The sequence below is a fragment of the Macaca nemestrina genome, chromosome 12 (assembly GCF_043159975.1).
Source record: "Macaca nemestrina isolate mMacNem1 chromosome 12, mMacNem.hap1, whole genome shotgun sequence".
NCBI classification, from domain to species: domain Eukaryota; kingdom Metazoa; phylum Chordata; class Mammalia; order Primates; family Cercopithecidae; genus Macaca; species Macaca nemestrina.
In genome coordinates, this window is record NC_092136.1 from 8775245 (window position 1) to 8796863 (window position 21619).

Here is a 21619-nt window from a genome sequence, read left to right on the forward strand (position 1 = left end):
GGGAGGCGACACTCCTGGCTCCCCAGAGAGGCGTGGGTCTGGGGCTGAGGGCCAGGGCCCGGATGCCCAGGTTCCGGGACTAGGGCCTCGGCAGCCAGCGGGGGTGGGGACCACGGGCACCCAGAGAAGGTCCTCCACACATCCCAACGCCGGCTCCCGGCCATGGAGCCCTTGAAGAGCCTCTTCCTCAAGAGCCCTCTTGGGTCATGGAATGGCAGTGGCAGCGGGGGTGGTGGGGGCAGTGGAGGAGGCCGGCCTGAGGGGTCTCCAAAGGCAGCGGGTTATGCCAACCCGGTGTGGACAGCCCTGTTCGACTACGAGCCCAGTGGGCAGGACGAGCTGGCCCTGAGGAAGGGTGACCGTGTGGAGGTGCTGTCCCGGGACGCAGCCATCTCAGGAGACGAGGGCTGGTGGGCAGGCCAGGTGGGTGGCCAGGTGGGCATCTTCCCATCCAACTATGTGTCTCGGGGTGGCGGCCCGCCCCCCTGCGAGGTGGCCAGCTTCCAGGAGCTGCGGCTGGAGGAGGTGATCGGCATTGGAGGCTTCGGCAAGGTGTACCGGGGCAGCTGGCGAGGTGAGCTGGTGGCTGTGAAGGCAGCTCGCCAGGACCCCGATGAGGACATCAGTGTGACAGCTGAGAGTGTTCGCCAGGAGGCCCGGCTCTTCGCCATGCTAGCACACCCCAACATCATTGCCCTCAAGGCTGTGTGCCTGGAGGAGCCCAACCTGTGCCTGGTGATGGAGTATGCAGCTGGTGGACCCCTCAGCCGAGCTCTGGCAGGGCGGCGCGTGCCTCCCCATGTGCTGGTTAACTGGGCTGTGCAGATTGCCCGTGGGATGCACTACCTGCACTGCGAGGCCCTGGTGCCCGTCATCCATCGCGACCTCAAGTCCAACAACAGTGAGTTTCTGGCGGCCTGGTTGCGGGTGGCATGGCTCTGGCACACACCTGCTCCCAACCTTCCACGGAGCCTAGCTTAGGGTCTGCTGCAGGTAGGAGCACTCGCCCTAGGGGGTCCCAGCTGACCAGGTGCCCATGGGCTCAAGCTAGTCCCCAAACAGAGCTCCAGGCACCCAGAAGAGTCTTCCTGTCCCAGGCTGCAGCTGAGGTTTGGACAAGTTAAGAAATTGGGATTTCTCAGGTGGGCCATGAGCATCCTGCCCAGCTCTGCCTCCCACCTCAAGGAAGTCCTCTGGAAGCTCGCGCTCCCCATCTTCTCCTCCCCTAAATTCATATTCGTAGAGTTGGTGCTCTGTCCTCTCCTGTCATCATGGGCAGCTCCTCCAGAACAGATATCTCAGAGGGAGAAGCCCTCCTTGGCAGTCAAGGCCAAGGCCAGGGCTGGAATTCTGGCCTAGCCCTCCCTGGCTGCATGACCTCTAGCTCGTTACTCCAACTCGGAGCCTCAATTTCAGACTCTGTAAAAAGGGAGAGTGAAACAGCTCAACAGCCTGGGCAAGCCTGACCTGCGATCCCCAACCCGCAGCCGGTCTTCAGCCATGGAGATGGACATTTGAGGGCTGGATCACCAAGAGGGCCTAGCCTGCAATCAGTGCTTGGGGTGGGAGTGCTGGGCTAAGGGAGACTCCATCTCCCACCATTTTAAGCCCCCAACACGCTTTCCATCACGGCCCAAGAGAAGCAAGTGGTAGCTTCAGAGGGCTTCCTGGTGCGCGCAGCATTTAGAGAGCGAAGGCATGGAAGCAGGACCTAGCACACAGCAGGGACCAGGAGCGGGGGCCTCCTAGAGCCCAGGATGCAGGCTGGAGAGCAGCAGTAGGAAATGCAGGAGGGGCCAGGCTCAGTGGGGTCACTGGAAAAGCATGAGACATTCTTAGAGGGGGGTCCATGTGGATATTTTGAGCCTCCTGGCCTGGGCTGACCATGGACAAGGGGCTTGCAGGAAACAGAGTGCTGAGCCCCAGATATCCAAGTTCTTGCCAGGGCTGGAGGAGCCAGGGGAGGCCTGCCAACCACCCCACCCACTCTTCTCATCCCTAGTAAGGTGCAGTTCCCACCTCTCAGCCTCAACCCTGGGCTCTATCTAGGGACCCCCACTACCTGCCCCAATCTGAGGGGGATTCCCCGAAGGCGCAGGGGGAGGGGACTCCCATCTTCTGTTTTTCCTCCGTTTTCTTTCCAGAAAAAATGGAACAATAGCCCAGGCCCCTGCTCCCCACCCTCCCCACTGCTTCCTGCGTTTCCTGCTGCCCTGAGCCGGCTTCCTGTCCCTGCTCCAGCCCCTGCTCCCTCCCTAGCCCAGCTGCCTGCAGGGGAGGAAAGAGCTGGGGGTGGAGGGCTTGCGGGAGGAAGGAGCCTGGAACTGCTGCCCCACTCCCCTCTAGTTCCCCTGCTTCCCTCTCAGAGTCTGGGAGTTGGTGGTAAAGGGCAGGCAAGGTGCCCTCAGCCTCCCTGAGCCTGGCATTTAACCTCGGAGACCCCAGTCTTAGGCCCAAGTTGCTGTCTGCGGGATTGGGGTGGGGGGAGTCCCTGGGCTTGGGGGGGCACAGGCAAGAAACAATGGCATGATTTTCCTGGACAATGGGGGCCTTGTGAGGAAGCCTGGCGGGGAGAGGAGGGGGAATTCTCCAGGCCCACGAGTCACAGGACTGACCAGCCAGCTCGGCCTGGGCCTGACCTCCCCCAGTTCTCCCCAAAAGGACTCCCCCTCCCAAGTGGGAGACCTGGCCCAGGCCTCCCAGAAAGGAGAAGTAGGGACCACAGGAGGGAAGAGGAAGAGGCGTGAGCTGCCCAGGCCACTCCCAAGCCCCACAGAGGCCAGCCTAGGGAGGGAGCTGGTGGCCAGGTCCCTGTCAGAGGCCAGGGAGCCCTAAAGGGGCACTGAGAGCTTCCCCTAGCTTCGGGGTCTCTGGCCCATTCTCCTCTGGGTGACCCCTGACCTCCCATGCCTGGGGTCTACATCAGACACCGGAACAGCAGCTGGAGTTGGGACAATTGAAAGCACAGAGAGGCAGCTTGGAGAGAAAGCAGAGGATGGGGCTTAGCAGCTGGCAGAGCCGGGAGCGGGGAGGTAGCAGAAAGGCCACAAGCACAAAGAAGTCCTGAAACTTTGGGTGAGTTGCTGCCCCTCTCTGGGCCTCAGATTCCCCACCTGAAAAAGGTGGAGAGTGGCTACTCGGCCTGAGATACTGGAACAGCACTTTGCCAGTCTCGGATGCCACAAGTGGCTGGAGACCGGGCCAAGCAGCAGCAAGTGTTGGTCTTCAAAGTGGGAGTTGGGCCCTGGCACCAGGGGAAGTGCCCATTTCCACTCCACCCACTGCCCCAGCCTGCTGCGTTTCCCCTTTGGAATGAGCTTGTGCGGGGCTTGCTAAACGGTCAGGTCCCCAGCCTCCAGCAGCCAGACCGGAGGCTATTGTGAAGCTGGCAGTAAGGAGTGACAGAGGAGGGAGAGGAGGGTGGAGATACGATATGAGCTTTAGGACAACTGGCCTTTAGGATGCTTCTGCCAGGTGGCAGCCCCCATGCAAAAGCTTTAAAAGTGTGGTCTTGTTTTGTGCTCGTGACAGCCGTCTGAGGAGGGTTTTGTTGTCATCCTCGGCTTGATGAAGTGTTCAGGATTTGGCTCCAGGGTCTGGCTCAGAGGAGTAGGTGGATTTTGAGACCATTCTCTGGATTAGGAAAAGTTGCAGGAAAATCTACTGGGCATGCCGGGATAGTAAAGGTGGTCATGGAGGACACCTGGACATTAGGTAGAGCTGCTGAGGGGTAGCTGAACCAATTTGTCTGGCATGGAGTTGCAAATGTGGAAGATGCCAGTAGGGAGAGGGAGCTGGTACCTGGAAGAGGCTGAGTCAGCCAGGGGGCTGCGGGCAGAGGTTGAGGAGAGGCCATGCTCTGAGAAGCACCAGCGCTGAAATGGCTGAAGGTAGAGGACGCAGAAACAGCCAAGCAGCCAGGGCTGTGGGGGCTGAGGACGGTGGGGCAGCGGGGACGGCTGGCAGCAGTGCGAGATGCCTCCTCAAGGCCCAGGTGGGCTGGCCAGCAGCAGGATCAGGGCTTGTGGCTTTAAGCCCTGAAAAATGAGCACCCTGGTTCTGCCACCTCCTCTGGGAAGTCCTCCCTGACTCACCAGGCTGTATGAGGTGCCCTTCCCATCTGCTCCACCCTGTGCCCTATGCTGCCCCCATGACAGTCGTGTCACATGGGGCAGGAGAGCTGAGAGGTGTGCCCTGACACGGGTCCAGAAACATGGTTGACTTGATATCGCTTCTCTTCCACAGTGCAGTTGGCTGTAACCAGCAAATAGAGGGGCCTTCAGACCCTTCCTGACTCTATGACTTTGTCCTCTTTCTATTCCTCGAAAACTTCTCTCACTTGAGTCATTCCTGTCCTGGTGAGAGATTTGCAAGTTGCTGCTTCTCCTCTTTGTACCAAGTACAGTGGCCCATTTGGGTTAAAGCCACAAGCCCCTGCCACGTCTGACCATCCACGCCTACATTTACCCCAAGCTCCTCCTTTGTGGCCAAGAACCATCACTTTCTTGGACCCCACCCTTTCTCTTCCCTTCCAGCTGCATCGGTAGGTATCTTTTGGAATCTTTGCCTTGGAAGTGGCTGCACTTGCCACAGTGTGATGTGGGCACTTGGGGCCTGTGGTACCTGCTGGGCTTCTTTTCTCACCAAGAACTTCCCTCTTGCTCCCCACTCCAAGGGGGGTTCTCATTCACGCTCCTGCCCCAACAGAGTGACAGGACACTCACAGATCTCTCTTGAAATCAAAGCCATAAATGCCCAGGCCAGGCGCGGTGGCTCACATCTGTAATCCCAGCACTTTGGAAGGCCAAGGCAGGTGGATCACAAGGTCAGGAAATCAAGACCGTCCTGGCTAACATGGTGAAACCCCATCTCTGCTAAAAATACCAAAAATTAGCCGGGCGCGGTGGGTGGCAGGCACCTATAGTCCCAGCTACTCGCAAGGTGAGGCAGGAAAATGTCATGAACCCGGGAGGCGGAGCTTGCAGTGAGCGGAGATCACACCACTGCACTCCAGCCTGGCTGACAGAGCGAGACTCCGTCTCAAAAAAAAGCCCAGAGTTGCTACCTTGCCAATTTTGTTTCAGTGTAGTCTTAGGGAAAAGCTAGAACACTGGTTTCAGAGCCACACAGACCAGGTTGTAATCTCTGCTCTATTTGTTGTATGACCTCTGCCAAGTCATTTCCCTGCTTGGTTTCCTCATCTGTGAAACGTGAAAAATATTATCTAGCTTATAAATGGTTTTGAGTGCTAGGGCTGAGTGTGAAATGTCTGTCGTCGACCAGGTGCGGTGGCTCACGCCTGTAATCCTAGCACTTTGGGAGGCGAGGCGGGCAGATCACCTGAGGTTGGGAGATCGAGACCAGCCTGATCAACATGGAGAAATCCTGTCTCTACTAAAAATACAAAATTAGCCGGGCATGGTGGCACATGCCTGTAATCCCACTACTCGGGAGGCTGAGGCGGGAGAATCGCTTGAACCCGGGAAGTGGAGGTTGCAGTGAGCCAAGATGGTGCCACTGCACTCAGCCTGGGCAACAAGAGCGAAACTCCATCTCAAAAAAAAAAAAAAAAAAAAGAAATGTCTGACTTCAAGTAGGTCCTCAAGATCTAGACCAAGTTACCTCTGTGCCCCCAGGACCCAGCCAGGATGTCCATCAGATGAGTTTGCTCCCAGCTCTTACCCTGTCCCCACCACCTGATACTGGAGCATCCACAATCTAGCCCCTCTTCTCTAGTTTTGCTGCTGCAGCCCATTGAGGGTGACGACATGGAGCACAAGACCCTGAAGATCACCGACTTTGGTCTGGCCCGAGAGTGGCACAAAACCACACAAATGAGTGCCGCGGGCACCTACGCCTGGATGGCTCCTGAGGTTATCAAGGCCTCCACCTTCTCTAAGGGCAGTGACGTCTGGAGGTGCGGCCCTCGGTGGGGCTGGACAGGGGCTGCTACGGGGCTGCAGAGGGCAGAGGTGGCTGCCTAAGTCTAGGGCTGGGCCAAGTCCAGGGACAGGGATCCAAACCACTTAGCTCCTAGTTGCTTTTGGGTGAAGTGGCAGTAAGGGGGTATGGGTTGGGAGAGAAAAGGGAACACAGACCTGTTGTCTCGCCCACAGTTTTGGGGTGCTGCTGTGGGAACTGCTGACCGGGGAGGTGCCGTACCGTGGCATTGACTGCCTTGCTGTGGCCTATGGCGTAGCTGTTAACAAGCTCACACTGCCCATCCCATCCACCTGCCCCGAGCCCTTCGCACAGCTTATGGCAGGTAAGAGGGCGGGGCGGGGGGAGCAGGTGAGGGGCAGAGCTCCCTGGTCCAGGACATATCCACCCACAGACCCCTTCTTATTCTGTCCCCGCTGCACGCCGTGCCCCTAGACTGCTGGGCGCAGGACCCTCACCGCAGGCCCGACTTCGCCTCCATCCTGCAGCAGTTGGAGGCGCTGGAGGCACAGGTCCTACGGGAAATGCCGCGGGACTCCTTCCATTCCATGCAGGAAGGCTGGAAGCGCGAGATCCAGGGTCTTTTCGACGAGCTGCGAGCCAAGGAAAAGGTGCGAGGAATCAGGGGACCCAGCGTTGGAAGGAGTGTCTCCCTGATCTTCCTGGGGCAGAGTCGGGGCGGGCGCCGCCGGGATCGGTGCCAGGTGCCAGGCTGACCTCTTCTCCTTCGCTGTCTCGGGCGCAGGAACTACTGAGCCGCGAAGAGGAGCTGACGCGAGCAGCGCGCGAGCAGAGGTCACAGGCGGAGCAGCTGCGGCGGCGCGAGCACCTGCTGGCCCAGTGGGAGCTAGAAGTGTTCGAGCGCGAGCTGACGCTGCTGCTGCAGCAGGTGGACCGCGAGCGACCGCACGTGCGCCGCCGCCGCGGCACATTCAAGCGCAGCAAGCTCCGGGCGCGCGACGGCGGCGAGCGCATCAGCATGCCACTAGGTGAGGGGCGGGCCCCGGGGCATCCTCCGCCATTGGCTGCGAGGGCGGGGGGGTGGAGCCAGGTCTGTGGGCTGAGCGCGCTGGGATTGGTTTAGGGTGTTGTGGGTGGGCCCGAGAGGTGAAGGCTGGGAGGGGTGGGGCCAGGAGTGTTTTTTTCTGTCTGTGGGCGGGTTCTGGCGGAAGTATTTGCATGTCGGTCTGGGAGTAGGGGCGACCGGGAAGGGGTGGGGTTCACGAAAGTTCTGGGAAGGTCTAGGGGGCGGGGCGGGCCGGCGGCCTGGCATCTCCGACGCAGACGAGTAGCTTTCCTTATCCAGAACCAGCGGCTCAAGAAAGCAGTGAGGCTGGCAACAGTCTCATAGCCACCGTGCCGCTTCCTGTGCGGCCTGGGAGCCGGCCTTGGGCCCCTGCAGGTTGGGGTCCTGGCTCTCCTTCATTGCAAACCTGAACCCTGCTCCCCCCAACCTAAACCGCAGACTTCAAGCACCGCATCACCGTGCAGGCCTCACCCGGCCTCGACCGGAGGAGAAACGTCTTCGAGGTCGGGCCTGGGGATTCGCCCACCTTCCCCCGGTTCCGGGCCATCCAGTGTAAGAAACTTCTCCTCTCGTGCCCCTCTCCGCATCCCAGCCCCTTATTCTCTTTCAGACCTTATCCTTGGAGGGGATCTCACTCACTATCCCCTCTTTCCGTCTGCCCCCAGGCTCCCTGCCCTAGGTCTAGACTGTTAACTCTGAACTCCCCAGGCAGCATTAATTGTACTTATTTTTTTAGTCAAATAATTGTATGACACTATGTACTACTAATTTTTTTAAATGCTTTACTAATATTAATATCTTGCAATAATTCTATTAGGTTGCTATTTTTATTGTTAATCCAAGTTTTACGGATGAGAAAAGTGAAAAAAGTAACTTGCTACACAGTTAATAAGTGGAAGAGCCAGAATCAAGCCCAGGCAGTTGGTGTCCTTGTCTGTACTAATTACTAACTAGCAAATGTTAGCTGAAGGGCTAGATGAGATGCCCCACCCCACTGTGGGGTGATAAACCCAAACCCATCTATCTTGCCCAAAGCTCACCCTGGGAATGGTACAGGGCCCACCCTCCTCTCCATACTGCAAAGGTTACCCCTGAAGCCTGACTCTGATGATGGAGGGAGGATAAAGATTATCTCCAATTCCATCGGTTTCCCCTGTAGTGGAGCCTGCAGAGCCAGGCCAGGCATGGGGCCGCCAGTCCCCCCGACGTCTGGAGGACTCAAGCAATGGAGAGCGGCGAGCATGCTGGGCTTGGGGTCCCAGTTCCCCCAAGCCTGGGGAAGCCCAGAATGGGAGGTGAGTACCTGAGTACCCCCCAAACCCAGCATCATCTGCTTTCCCCAAGTCTTGGAATTCCCAAAGCACCCCTCCTTGTCCTCCCATCACCAGGAGAAGGTCCCGCATGGACGAAGCCACATGGTACCTGGATTCAGATGACTCATCCCCCTTAGGATCTCCTTCCACACCCCCAGCACTCAATGGTGAGTGGCCTTCCTCCCTCGGCAGAATCTGGCTGAGTTCCTTCCGTGGGCACCTTGGGGAGGCCATGAGAGGTGAGCAGGCAAAGCAGGAGTCCTGCCCTGGTTGCTCTCATTCTAGAGACTAGGAAACCAAGGCTGAGACAGGACAGAACTGATCTTGGAACCCAGGTCTGACCTACAGGCCCATGATCAAGCAGCATACAGCCCAGGCCTCGGCTCGGGGCCCAGAGTCTCATCCCCTTGTTCAGAGCTGGCCTGTAAGAAGGCTCTTCCCTGTCCCTGTGGCAGCCCCTGTACCTTTAGCAGGCTCCAGGGAGAAAAGAAAGACAGGAAGCCCACCCAGCCTTTGGTACCAAGGCAAGCTGGGCCCAGAGAGGGGAAGGAATCAGCCTGTGTTGGGGAGAGCCAGACTAGCGTCAGCCACACTGTGCTGCTCGGAGTCCCTTCTGGGAGCCTCTAGATGAAGAAGAGAATGAGAAGGCCGAGCAGGCAGGATCCAGGACCATTCTCACCACATCCAGGATAGCTCCGGGCCTTTCTGTTCTCCGTGATGGTAACTGCCCTACTGTGCCAGGCATTCTCTCCAAGCATTGATGAAGAGGGGCTACTATTACCCCATTTTACAGATAAGGAAACTGAGGCTCTGAGAGGTGAAGTAACCTACCTTAAACCCCCAGCTGAGGATCTGAACCCAGAGAGACTTCAGCTCCCATGCTTGTAGTGAGCTCAGAAGCTTTCACTTGAAGAAAGGGCTTCTCACATACAGACTGCTTAGGAAGCCAGAGGGTCAGGCAGAGAGCAGGGCTCCAGCATTGCGGGGAGGAGGGCTCACTCAGCTCAACACTGCCCAGCTCTGACGGAGGCCAGAAAGTTACGGCCTCCCTTGCCTGTGAGTCCCTGTGCCAGCCTAGGGACCATCCTCAGAGCCCCCACACCTGCTGCTCACAGCCACAATGTAGGACCCGCTTAGCCGCTCTCAGAAGAGTCCAGTTCAGCAAGCTGTTTAAACTCCTCCCATCCCACCCAGCCCATCACCTCTACCATTCCCTGAGCTACATTCGATAGCCATAACAACAGCTAACCTTTGTTGGGTCTCTTCTATGTGCCAAGCAGTTTTGTGAGGGGAGTAGTAGTATTGGCCTCATTTTACGAGGAAACTGAGGCACAGAGCGATTAAGTGGTTTGATGTAAGGCACCCAGTAGAGCAGAGATTTGAACCGAAGACTGTCTGTCTGTCTGACCACAGAGGCAGAGCCCCAGGCCTCCATCCGCCCCGCCATTTGCTGCTCCAGCAGCTGCAGTGCCCCCAGCATCCGTCCTGCAGGGACTGAACTGAGAACTGGAAGGCCAAGGGGGCTTCCTGAACTCACTTGCTCTAAAATGTACCAGGCCAGATGGGCCAAAGGAGAACCTGAGGGCCTGTCAACCCAGGTGTGTAGGTTGAAGCAGTTCCTGACTATTCCACAGAACCGTCTGGCCCTGAGCTCCCAGAAGCAGGGGCACAAGGGGTCTGGACCCCATCGTTCTCAGGCTTGCCCCATGTTTTTTTATCCAAAGAATTTGTTAATTATTTATCAAGAGAAACTATTAGCTCATATGTTCATGAATAGTTCAGGTCAGTGACAAACTTCTAAGTAATTCAACCCAAAGAAATTCTTCATAGGCCGGGCACGGTGGCTCAAGCCTATAATCCCAGCACTTTGGGAGGCCGAGATGGGAGGATCACGAGGTCAGGAGATCGAGACCATCTTGGCTAACATGGTGAAACCCCGTCTCTACTAAAAAATACAAAAAACTAGCCGGGCGAGGTGGCGGGCGCCTGTAGTCCCAGCTACTCGGGAGGCTGAGGCAGGAGAATGGCTAAACCTGGGACGCGGAGCTTGCAGTGAGCTGAGATCCGGCCACTGCACTCCAGCCTGGGCGACAGAGCGAGACTCTGTCTCAAAAAAAAAAAAAAAATTCTTCATATTCCAAAATCACTTTGCATTCTGAGAGATACCAGCCTTCCTCATCTCCTCGAAATATTTCATGGCATCATAACTTTGTAGAAGTCTGTGCCCGTAGATATCTGAAATGCCTTCTTTCTTGGTTCAGCCACAGCAAACTGAGAGAGCCACAGCCCCCAGGGATACAACGAATGCTCCCACAATATGAAATTGCAGATGTGTGGCCAGAAGGCCACCTGCCTGAGGTTTCGTGAAAGCACTGGAAACTATGGTAGTTACTGTTCTTGATAAGAGTCTGTCAGCCTCAACACCAATGCCCTTCCTGGCTGATAAAGAAATGGATTGCCACTTGCCCCGAAAGGATGTCAGCTGCTGCAGCTCAGTGGCTGGCTGAGCATGTGGTTCCCCAGCCCAATTCCACACTCCACACACCATCTGGGTCCGTGAAAATACATGACATTGACCTCACAGCCACCCACAGAAACCCAGTTAAGAATCAAAGAATGGGGCCTCACAGAGATCCCAGACCCTGTGAGATGGTCCCAGGCATAAGCCACACCACTGGAGAGCCACACACCCCATCACCCTGTCCCCAGCAGGCTGTTCTGGCCCCTGGAGAGCTGGTTGCAAGGAGTGGCACATTGGCAGGGTACACTCAGCTACACTGATAGCAACTGCCCTGTGAGGCTTGTTGCCTTGGAGTCAATAACTACGTGGCTGTGTCCTCCCTATGAGGCCCCACGGAAGCAGTTTCACCTCTGTCTATCTTTGGGTCAAGAAGAGTCATGCAGCTTTCTCCTAAACAACAGAGTTGCTAACTCTTGCTGCCAGGAAGTTTAGAGGCAGATTCAAATCCTAGCTGGATTATGTTGACCAAGTCACTGACCCTTCAGAACCTCAGTTTCTCAGGCCATTGACTGCAGGAACTTCTGTTCATTCTCATTTTGTCTGCTGGACCCTATTTTCTCTTCCCTTTGTCTCATTTCTCTCTTTTATTAGTTAAGACAGAGTCTATTTCTATCACCTAGGCTGGAGTGCAGTGGCACAATCATGACTCTCTGCAAACTCTGCCTCCCGGACTCAAGTGATCCTCCCACCTCAGCTTCCTGAGTAGCTGGGACTACAGATGCATGCCATGTTTGGCTAATTTTTGTATTTTTTGTAGAGATGGGGTTTTGCCATGTTGCCCGGGCTGGGCTTAAGCAGTTCACCCACCTCAGCCTCCCAAAGTGCTGGCATTACAGGTGTGAGCCACCACACCCAGCTTTCTCTTGCTATTTTTGTTTTGTTTTATTTTTTGAGGAGTCTTGTTCTGTCACCCAGGCTGGAGTGTAGTGCTGCGACCTCAGCTCACTTCAGCCTCCACCTCCCAGGTTCAAGCAATTCTCCTCCCTGAGCCTGCCCAGTAGCTGGGATTACAGGTGTGTGCCACCATGCCCAGCTAATTTTTGTTGTTGTTGTTTTTGAGATGAAGTGGTGTTCTGTTGCCCAGGCTGGAGTGCAGTGGTGCAATCTCAGCTCACTAGAACCTCCACCTCCCAGGTTCAAATGATTCTCCTGCCTCAGCCTCCCATGTAGCTGGGATTACAGGCATGTGCCACAATGCCCAGCTACTTTTTGTATTTTTAGTAGAGACGAGGTTTCGCCATGTTAGCCAGGCTGGTCCCGAACTCCTGACCTCAAGTGAGCCGCCTGCTTCATCTTCCCAAAGTGCTGGGGTTACAAGCGTGAACCACCGGCCTAATTTTTGTATTTAGTAGAGACGGGGTTTCACCATGTTGGCCAGGCTAGTCTCGAACTCCTGACTTCAAGTGATCTGCCCTACTTGGCCTCCCAAAGTGCTGGGATTGTAGGCATGCACCACCGCTCCCAGCCTCTCTTGCTTTTTTTTTGTTGTTGTTGAGATGGAGTCTTGCTCTGTCACCCAGTCTGGAGTGTAGTGGCGGGGTCTCGGCTTACTGCAACCTCTGCCTCCTGGGTTCAAGTGATTCTGCTGCCTCAGCCTCCCAAGTAGCTGAGACTGTAAATGTGTGCCACCATGCCCTGCTAATTTTTGTATTTTTTAGTAGAGACAGGGTTTCACCATGTTGGCAAGGATGGTCTCGATTTCTTGACCTCGTGATCCGCCCGCCTTGGCCTCCCAAAGTGCTGGGATTACAGGTGTGAGCCACCACAGCCAGCCAGCCCTTGCTTTTTTTAAACATGATTTCCCCTCTTCTGTTTAAACTCACTGTAAATGATCAGTTCTTCACCAGCGAAGTGGGGGTGATAACCTCACGTGGTTGGTGCAAGGATTATAAAAATGGATTCTTCATCAAACAAGGATTTGCTTTTTTTTTTTTTTTTTTTTGAGAGAAGTCTCACTCTGTCACCCAGGCTGGAGTGCAGTGGCGCGATTTTGGCTCACTGCAAGCTCCGCCTCCTGGGTTCATGCCATTCTCCTGCCTCAGCCTCCCAAGTAGCTGGGACTATAGGCGCAGGCCATCACGCCCAGCTAATTTTTTTGTATTTTTAGTAGAGATAGGGTTTCACCGTGTTAGCCAGGATGGGCTTGATCTCCTGACCTCGTGAAACGCCTGCCTAGGCCTCCCGAAGTGCTGGGATTACAGGCGCGAGCCAGGGATTTGCATTTTAAGAGCCAGGCATCAACATGTTAAACACTGCCTTGACCTCATCTGATGAAGGAGGCAGACTCACAGACAAGTCCAGTAGCACCTGTATGAGGCATAACATGAGCAATAACTATGCAGGTTCAGGGAGATTTTGGAAAGGCTTCACAGAGGAAGTGACATCCCAGTGGGTCTTGGATGGTACGTAAGAGGTCACTGAAAGCTGAGGTGGGAAAGGTCAGCCAGCCAGAGCAAACAGTGTGTGCACAGGCATGCAGCTCACCAGACCCAAGGAAAAGGCAACCTGGCTGAACTCTGAGAAGAGTTGAGAGCCAAGGAGTCTCAGGACTGGGGCTGCGGACAGGGGCCAAGGCACATGGGTCAGTAGATGTTGATTGAATGAATGAGTGAATGAAGCTGGAAGTGATGGGTAGTTTTTAAGCAGAGACCTGTCTTTAACCGGTTTGCATTTTAGAAGGATTCCCTTGTTCCTTCAGTGGTAGTGGTCGGGGTGGGAGTTGGGTGAGGTAAGAGGCAGAGAGTCTGAGTAAGGGTTGTGGCTGACAGAAGGGACTGTCAGCTGAGTCCTGGTTCATAGTAGAAGTTCACTTTTCCCAGCCTTATATTTCTTCCTCCCGACATCCAACCTGCTTTTGCACTCCAGGCAGGAGGGGAAAGGCAGAGGGAGGAGGCCAGACTTTCTTATAGAGCCATAGCAGATTCTAGAGCCAAAATCAGTGCTTGTGAGAGCCCATCCTAGAGGCCCTTCTCCTTAATGAGCGGTTTCCCCATCCCTGCCCAAGTGATCTAGAATGGAGTCAGGCCAACCCTAGACTGGAAAGTGGGACACTAGTGTCTTGAAATCTAGGGCAGAGTCTGGTTGGGAAATGGTGGAGAGCAAAGGCTCTACTGCCCTTGCCTGGGGTGAAGCCAGCTCCACCTTTCACTGGCTGTACAGCTCCGCGCAAGCCCTCAACCTCTAAGCCTGGAACCCCCGGGCATGAGGATCAGACAACATAATGCCCCTATGTTATTCAGCTCAGGCCTGGCACAAATACCTACTCTGTAAATTAGCTGTGACCTTGGGCAAGGTATTGACCCCTCTGAACCTCATTTTCCTCCTTTCTAGAATAGGGACAGGGATTTGTGCTCCTCAAGGCGGCCATGTACATTAGAGTTGACTGTGTGCATCTTACAAGCTACAGCTGGAGTGGGGGTGGGTGGGCAGAAGGGGCAGGGCTGCCAAGCCAGGAAGCGGGTGGGCACAGAGCACAGGGCGCCGGTCCCAGTCAGTGGGACCTGCCATGGCCCTGGACCTGGAGGTTGCCCCTGGCAGGCCATGGAGGCCCACCGTGACCTGGCCTCAGCCCTGCCTCCACTGGGACTGCCCATCCATCTTTGGGGTCTGGGTCACTGGCTGCCGTCAGGCTTTGCTGTCGCTTCCTCCGCCTGCATTGCCCTCCCCTCCCAGCACCCATCTTGTGAAAGGCCAGAGTGTGGGTGCATGGTAGGGAGGCCGTGGGACCTGTGGGACCAGGGAAGATGCTGGTAGAGGGCAGAACTCAGTTCCAAGACCGCAGAGAGGTCCTGGGCCCTCATCCGGAAGATGCATCAGCCATGCCGTCACCTGTGCCGCCTCCGCCCCGCAGGTAACCCCCTACGGCCTAGCCTGGAGCCCGAGGAACCCAAGAGGCCTCTCCCCGCAGAGCGCAGTAGCAGCTCTGGGACGCCCAAGCTGATCCAGCGTGCGCTACTGCGTGGCACCGCCCTGCTTGCCTCCCTGGGCCTCGGCCGCGACCTGCAGCCACCGGGAAGCCAAGGACGTGAGCGTGGGGATCCCCCCACAACACCCCCAACGCCAATGCCCGCGCCCTGCCCAACCGAGCCGCCCCCTTCCCCGCTCATTCGCTTCTCGCCCAAGACGCCCGACTCCCCGCCCACTCCTGCACCCCTGTTGCTGGACCTGGGTATTCCTGCAGGCCAGCGGTCAGCCAAGAGCCCCCGACGTGAGGAGGAGCCCCGCGGTGAGTGGCCTGAGGCCGGCCTGCTTCGTGGATGGGAGATGGGGGTCCCCAGGGAGGGAGGAGTGGCTGGGGACATGCAAGGAGGCAAGGCCAAGACCACAGTCATCTACTGGACCCTGAACCAGGCGCTTGGGATACTGAAGACCATGTAGGGAGCAGAGTTCTAAATTCAGCTATCAGGTGGTCCAGGCAGGTGGGGGCGATGCCTGCTGTGAAATAACAGAAGTAATCAAGGCCAGGCAGTGGTGCACGCCTGTGATCCCAGCACTTTGGGAGGATCACGTGAGCCTTGAAAGGTTGAGGCTGCAGTGAGCCGTGATCATGACACTGCACTCCAGCCTGGGCGACAGAGCATATATGTAGTCATAATAGTAGCAAACTCCTGGTTCCTTACTTGTGTCAAGTACTCTTTACAAGGCTTTCCCGAGATGGTCTCATTCAGTCATAACAACCACAGAACTAAGTGCTCTTAGATGCCCATTTTTAGATAAGGAAATTGAAGGCACAGAGATGAAGGGACCCAGAGCTCCCACAGCTGGTAAGTGGCAGGGCCGGGACATACAGGCCGGTCTGCTCCAGAGGCCTCACTCCTAACCATTACGAAAAAACAGGCACGCAGAGCAGGAAGGGCCGTAGAAGTTGAGTCAAGTAACTCACTGTGCAGATGGGGAAACTGAGGCCCAGAGCAGGGCAGTGTATCTTGGGGACCTCAGGAGTTGTTGGTTGCCTGACCTTGTGCCCCTCCTATATCTCACAGGAGGCACTGTCTCACCCCCACCCGGGACATCACGCTCTGCTCCTGGCACCCCAGGCACCCCACGTTCACCACCCCTGGGCCTCATCAGCCGACCTCGGCCCTCACCCCTTCGCAGCCGCATTGATCCCTGGAGCTTTGTGTCGGCTGGGCCACGGCCTTCTCCCCTGCCTTCGCCACAGCCTGCACCCCGCCGGGCACCCTGGACCTTGTTCCCAGACTCAGACCCCTTCTGGGACTCCCCACCTGCCAACCCCTTCCGGGGAGGCCCCCAGGACTGCAGGGCACAGACCAAAGACATGGGTGCCCAGGCCCCTTGGGTGCCGGAGGCGGGACCTTGAGTGGGCCAGGCCACTCCCCCGAGCTCCAGCTGCCTTAGAGGAGTCACAGCATACACTGGAACAGGAGCTGGGCCAGCCTCTGCAGCTGCCTCAGTTTCCCCAGGGACCCCACCCCCGCTTTGGGGGTCAGGAACACTACACTGCACAGGAAGCCTTCACACTGGATGGGGGGCCTGCGCCCCCATACCTGAAACCTCCCAGCTCACCTGCCCTACTGGGGCCCGACACTGTACCCAGCTGGTTGGGAGGACCAGAGCCTGTCTCAGGGAATTGCCCGCAGGGGTGATGCAGGGAGGAGGGGAGGTGCAGGGAAGAGGGGCCGGCCTCAGCTGTCACCAGCACTTTTGACCAAGTCCTGCTACTGCGGCCCCTGCCCTAGGGCTTAGAGCATGGGCCTCCTGCCCTGGGGGTCATCTGGGGCCAGGGCTCTCTGGGTGCCTTCCTGCTGCCCCAGCCAGGGTTGGAGTATTAGCCTCGGGATCCAATGAAGCCAGAAGCCAAATAAACTCAAAAGCTGTCTCCCCACATGTAGCCTGTCACCTTTCTTGGACGTAACCAGGTGACCCAACCTATCATGCAACCCTGGTGTCCTGATGCCCCAACAATAGGCAGTTCCTTGCCTTGCACTGCATCCCTCTCCTGGGACCAGATCCACCAACCTTGGTGAGTCATTCAAGGCTTTTCTCTGCCAGGTGTGGTGGCTCACTCCTGTAATCACAGCACTTTGGGAGGCCAAGGCCGGTGGATCACATGAGGTCAGGAGTTCAAGACCAACCTGGCAACATAGTGAAACCCCATCTCTACTAAAAATACAAAAATTAGCCAGGTATGGGGGTGCATGCCTGTAGTCCCAGGTACTCTGGAGGCTGAGGCAGGAGAATTGCTTGAACCTGGAAGGTAGAGGTTGCAGTGAGCCAAAATCGCGCCACTGCACTCCAGCCTGGGCAACAGAGCGAGACTCCGTCTCAAAAAAAAAAAAAAAAAAAAAAAAAAAAGTGTAGGCTGGGCGCGGTGACTCATGCTTGTAATCCCACACTTTGGGAGGCCGAGGCGTACGGATCACAAGGTCAGGATTTCGAGACCAGCCTGGCCAATATGGTGAAACCCCGTCTCCACTTTAAAAAAAAAAAAAAAATGCTCAGCGTGGTGGCGGGTGCCTGTAGTCCCAGCTACTTGGGAGGCTGAGGCAGGAGAATAGCTTGAACCCAGGAGGCGAAGGTTGAGTTGACCAAGATTGTGCCACTGCACTCCAGCCTGGGCGACAGAGCAAGACTGTCTCAAAAAAGATAAAAAGTAGTAACTTCCACCCACCTCCAAGCATCGTGACTTGCCATGGCATCTGGCACCCCTGACAGTTCTCTTCACACTGCCATGGGGGCTCTGGCACTCCCACACCATATCCAAGGGCAGGGTCCCTTCCTCGGCCTCTGTCCTCAGCCCCTCTGAGGTTAGAGGAGTTGGAACCCAGGCCCCGCTTGCCCTCTCCCAGGTGCCCCATGGCAGCCAGACTCTGTCTCTATAGTTCAGGGGCAGGGAGTCAGGAGGGCAGGCACAAAGGGTTCTCGGGAAGAACTGGCAATCAGGCTCAAGGGTATCATCTGCCCGGGTACTCTGGGCACCCTGGAGTCCTCTCCCTACCTCCTACCCCTGCCCTCACCTGATCCTTCCCAGCTGCCACCATTCCTCTCCCACCATACTACCCAGGCCAAAATCACTCCATCCAGGACGCCTACAGTAGCCCAGCGTAGGTCTCCCTGGACCACGTTTGTCATGTGTCCTTATCCCCCCTTCACCCCCAACTCTCCCCCGCCACAGCCAGCCCTCTGTTCCTCTCACACCCCAAGCTCATTCCTACCTTCACCGGCCTCTTACTCCCCAGCTGAAATGTCACCTCCTTAGCGGAGCTTTCCCAGTGAGAGAACCCCCGCTCCCTACAGGCTCTCCCATCACCCAGGGCATTTCCTTCATGGAACTCATGACAACGAGAGGTTGCCAGTTTCTTTGCTAAGAGGTTTCTTGTGTAAACACCAGGAAGGAAAGGACCTGTGCCTGTCCTCTTCCCTAAGCACTTGCTGAATGAATGAATGAATGCAGTATGGGTGCCTGAGTGAGCAGGACCTTGAATAAGTGTGAGGTCCTGTCTAGGCCTCAGCTTCCTCCACCGCCTCCCCTCACCGCAGCCACCTACCCATCCCCACCGTCCCAGCTGCTGTGAAATGGGCAAATGTCTTGCCTCCAGAACCTGGGAGGGGTGAGGCAGCTCACCTCCCTCTGTTCACACCCCAGCCACCCCAGCCGGGTCCCAGCTACCCACAGAGCACCTCCTCCTGGCCCAGCCCTGCCCAGCCGTTCCCAGGTGCCTGAGGTGGAGCCGCCAGCTCCCACAGCACCCCAGCAGCCTGCCATGGGGTGTCTAAGGCCCTGGGCCCAATATGGGCTCCTGGTTGTGGCCCACTTACTGACCCTGGGGCTTGGGGCTGTGTTGTTCCAGGCCCTGGAGGGGCCTCCTGCATGCAGGCTTCAGGCTGAGCTCAGGGCAGAACTGGCAGCATTCCAGGCAGAGCATAGGGCCTGCCTGCCACCTGGAGCACTGGAAGAGCTGGTGGGCACTGCCCTGGCCACCCAGGCCCATGGGGTCTCCAGCCTGGGCAACAGCTCAGAGGCCAGGAACTGGGACCTTCCCTCAGCCCTGCTCTTCACTGCCAGCATCCTCACCACCACAGGTAAGAGAGCCTGGCAGCCAAGTCGGGGGGCACAGCTCTTGAGGCCATTGCTCCCTGGGGTCCCTGGGGTTCATGCAGCCCTTCCTTCAGCCCCAAAGAGCCAGACGGAGCCCAGGCGCTGTGAGGCCCGACATCACAGCTGGGGCTCCCCACCAACACACCTCAACTGGTGCCTCCACTTCAGCTGCCAGGAAGGGTGTGGCCTCCCCAGTCCCACCCCAGGCACCCTTTGAGACCCAGGAGAGCTGCCCAGATGCCACAGCCTGTGGCCAGGTAGGGGAGACAAGACAGTGGAATGGATTCTTAGATGGAAGCAAATAGAAGGAACCTGGGAAGGACAGATCAGGACCATGGCCTCAGGTGGAGGCGTGAGGGAAGATAGAGGAGGAAGCTGGCATGAGATGCTCGCAGAGCAGGAGGGCACAGACAGGGATGGATGACGGAGTTCTGCAGAGAAATCGTGCCCAGGGAAAAGCAGCAACAGGACCCACAGCCCCGGGTTTTCGTATTTTTTGCCCCACAAAGTGTCTCAGTATTTTTTGAATTGGAACTTGTATTTCCAACTTTTTCTTTTTTTTTTTGAAACAGAGTCTGGCCCTGTCACCCAGGCTGGAGTGCAGTGGTGCGATCTCGGCTCACTGCAACCTCCACCTCCTGGGTTCTTCTCCTGCCTCAGCCTTCTGAGTAGCTGGGATTACAGACGTGCACCATCATGCCCGGCTAATTTTTGTATTTCTAGTAGAGACGGGGTTTTGCCATGTTGGCCAGGCTGGTCTCAAACTCCTGACCTCAAGCGATCCACCCACCTCAACCTCCCAAAGTGCTGGGATTACAGGTGTGAGCCACTGTGCCCAGCCTGTATTTCCAACTTCTTTTGGAAAATCAGGAAACCTACTCACACTGAGCCAGAATCCCTGCAAGGCAACATCCTGACAGGAGCAGAATGGGGCCTGCCCTTTGGAAACAGCTCACACTCTGCAGTGCACCCCTGTCCCCACCACTCCTGTTTGTCTCGCATCTGGCTCCAATAGGCATGTGCGTTTGCAGCTCTGCATTAGCTGATGCTGTTCTCCCAGCACACCCCACGCTTCCACCCCTCCCCACCTGGCACATGCCCTCTCTCCTCCATGCTGCCTCTTTGCAGCCCTTCGTGATTTTCCTGCCCAACTCCCCCACCAGAGCTGGCAGGGCCTGGGCTGACTCAGATACCAGCACAAAGCCTGGCACACAGGACTTGACACACATTTGGGGAAAGAGTGGATGATATTCCACCAGCTGTGGAATCAGGAGTATCTGTTAAGGGCAGTGCAGTTCTCAGAATTGTCCCAGCTACAAAAGGCTTGAGGAACTGTCTTCTTTCATCCTTTCATTTCCCAAAAAAGAAAAATGGCCCAGAGAGGGTAAGGGATCCCCTGACCAAGGAGGAGCAGAGTCAGCTAGAACCTGGACCTGGCCAGTTCAAGGCCACCAGAGGGCAGCCTTCTGCAGAAGGCGGTATTGGGGTAGGCAGGGACCCCAGCAGACACGGCACTCAGAGCTCTCACTGTCCACTGACTGTCTCTTCTCCAGGTTATGGCCACATGGCCCCACTATCACCAGGCGGAAAGACCTTCTGCATGGTCCATGCAGCCCTGGGGCTGCCAGCCTCCCTGGCTCTCGTGGCCACCCTGCGCCACTGCCTGCTGCCTGCGCTCAGCCGCCCAGGTGCCTGGGTAGGTCCACTGGCAGCTGTCGCCGGCCAGGGCTGCGCTGCTGCAGGCAGTTGCACTGGGCCTGCTGGTGGCCAGCAGCTTTGTGCTGCTGCCAGCGCTGGTGCTGTGGGGCCTTCAGGGTGACTGCAGCCTGCTGGGGGCCGTCTACTTCTGCTTCAGCTCGCTCAGCACCATTGGCCTGGGGGACCTGCTGCCCGGCCATGGCCGCGGCCTGCACCCTGTGATTTACCACCTGGGCCAGCTCGCACTTCTTGGTAAGTCCAGCCACCTAAGAGCATGTGGGGGAAGGGGGAAGAGGAGCCTGGACTAGGACTCCCATAAATCATTGGGGGGACTGGGCCTTGCAGGTGGAGGGACCCCACTCCTGGGCACGATGTGGGAGGGGTAGTTGAAGAGCTCTGGGAGGTGGTGAGTGGCGCCAGCTGCCAGGGCAGGTCACCGTGTTGGGAGGTGGGCAGGGAGTATCACCAGCACCCAGGCGCTGCCCCAGCACCTTCTCCTCCCCAGGTTACTTGCTTCTAGGACTCTTGGCCATGCTGCTGGCCGTGGAGACCTTCTCTGAGCTGCCACAGGTCCGTGCCATGGGGAAGTTCTTCAGGCCCAGTAGTCCTGTGACTGCTGAGAACCAAGGTGGCATCCTAGGGCAGGATGAACTGGCTCTGAGCACCCTGCCCCCCGCGGCCCCAGCTTCAGGACAAGCCCCTGCTTGCTGAAGCGTCAGGTGACCGAGTTCAGCTCCCATAAGGTGGCGGCACCTGAAGAGGAAGCAGCCAAGAGTGGCTGGGGAAGAATCAGGAGATGGGGCCGCGGTGGGGGTGGGCGGGAGGCCTCGGGGAATACTGTGTTAATCATAAAATGAGCAACCATTTCGGCTGTTTTCAAGTATTCCTAATGGGACTTCCCTGAGCCCCCGGCCACCATCTGGGGAAGGCCGAGGTCCAGCCTCCGCTGGCCCTGGGAACCTCGAAGCCGCACCAACCGGCTCAGGATGGCAGAGCCGCCCTCCTCAGCCTCGGCCCACTCTCCTCCGCCTATTGAGAGCCCAGGTGGAGCGGAGAAAAGG

At 57.0% G+C, this 21619-nt stretch overlaps 2 protein-coding genes across 2 annotated transcripts; both read left to right on the top strand.

Moving 5' to 3' along the window:
- Positions 1-162: 162 nt before the first annotated feature.
- LOC105469582 (mitogen-activated protein kinase kinase kinase 11) lies at positions 163-16646 on the top strand. Its single transcript, XM_011720835.2, has 10 exons — positions 163-901; positions 5737-5917; positions 6117-6265; positions 6376-6551; positions 6686-6929; positions 7406-7519; positions 8127-8262; positions 8356-8447; positions 14652-15026; positions 15784-16646. Exons 1-10 carry the CDS (start codon positions 163-165, stop codon positions 16119-16121), a joined length of 2544 nt encoding a protein of 847 aa, XP_011719137.1. The 3' UTR covers positions 16122-16646.
- Positions 16647-16763: 117 nt separating this feature from the next.
- LOC105469578 (potassium two pore domain channel subfamily K member 7) lies at positions 16764-21322 on the top strand. The gene is given in 4 exon segments (XM_011720819.3): positions 16764-18844; positions 20414-20558; positions 20560-20810; positions 21064-21322. Coding segments are annotated over 4 exon segments (1101 nt in total). The 5' UTR covers positions 16764-18345; the 3' UTR covers positions 21270-21322.
- The last annotated feature ends 297 nt before the right edge of the window (positions 21323-21619 follow it).

Bases quoted from the DNA above. Each gene is read 5' to 3' on its own strand.
- LOC105469582 (XM_011720835.2), top strand. From the start codon at position 163: ATGGAGCCCTTGAAGAGCCTCTTCCTCAAGAGCCCTCTTGGGTCATGG. The intron at 7,520-8,126 runs GTAAGAAACTTC...TTTCCCCTGTAG, and splicing joins CCGGTTCCGGGCCATCCAGT to TGGAGCCTGCAGAGCCAGGC. The intron at 8,263-8,355 runs GTGAGTACCTGA...TCCCATCACCAG, and splicing joins GGGGAAGCCCAGAATGGGAG to GAGAAGGTCCCGCATGGACG.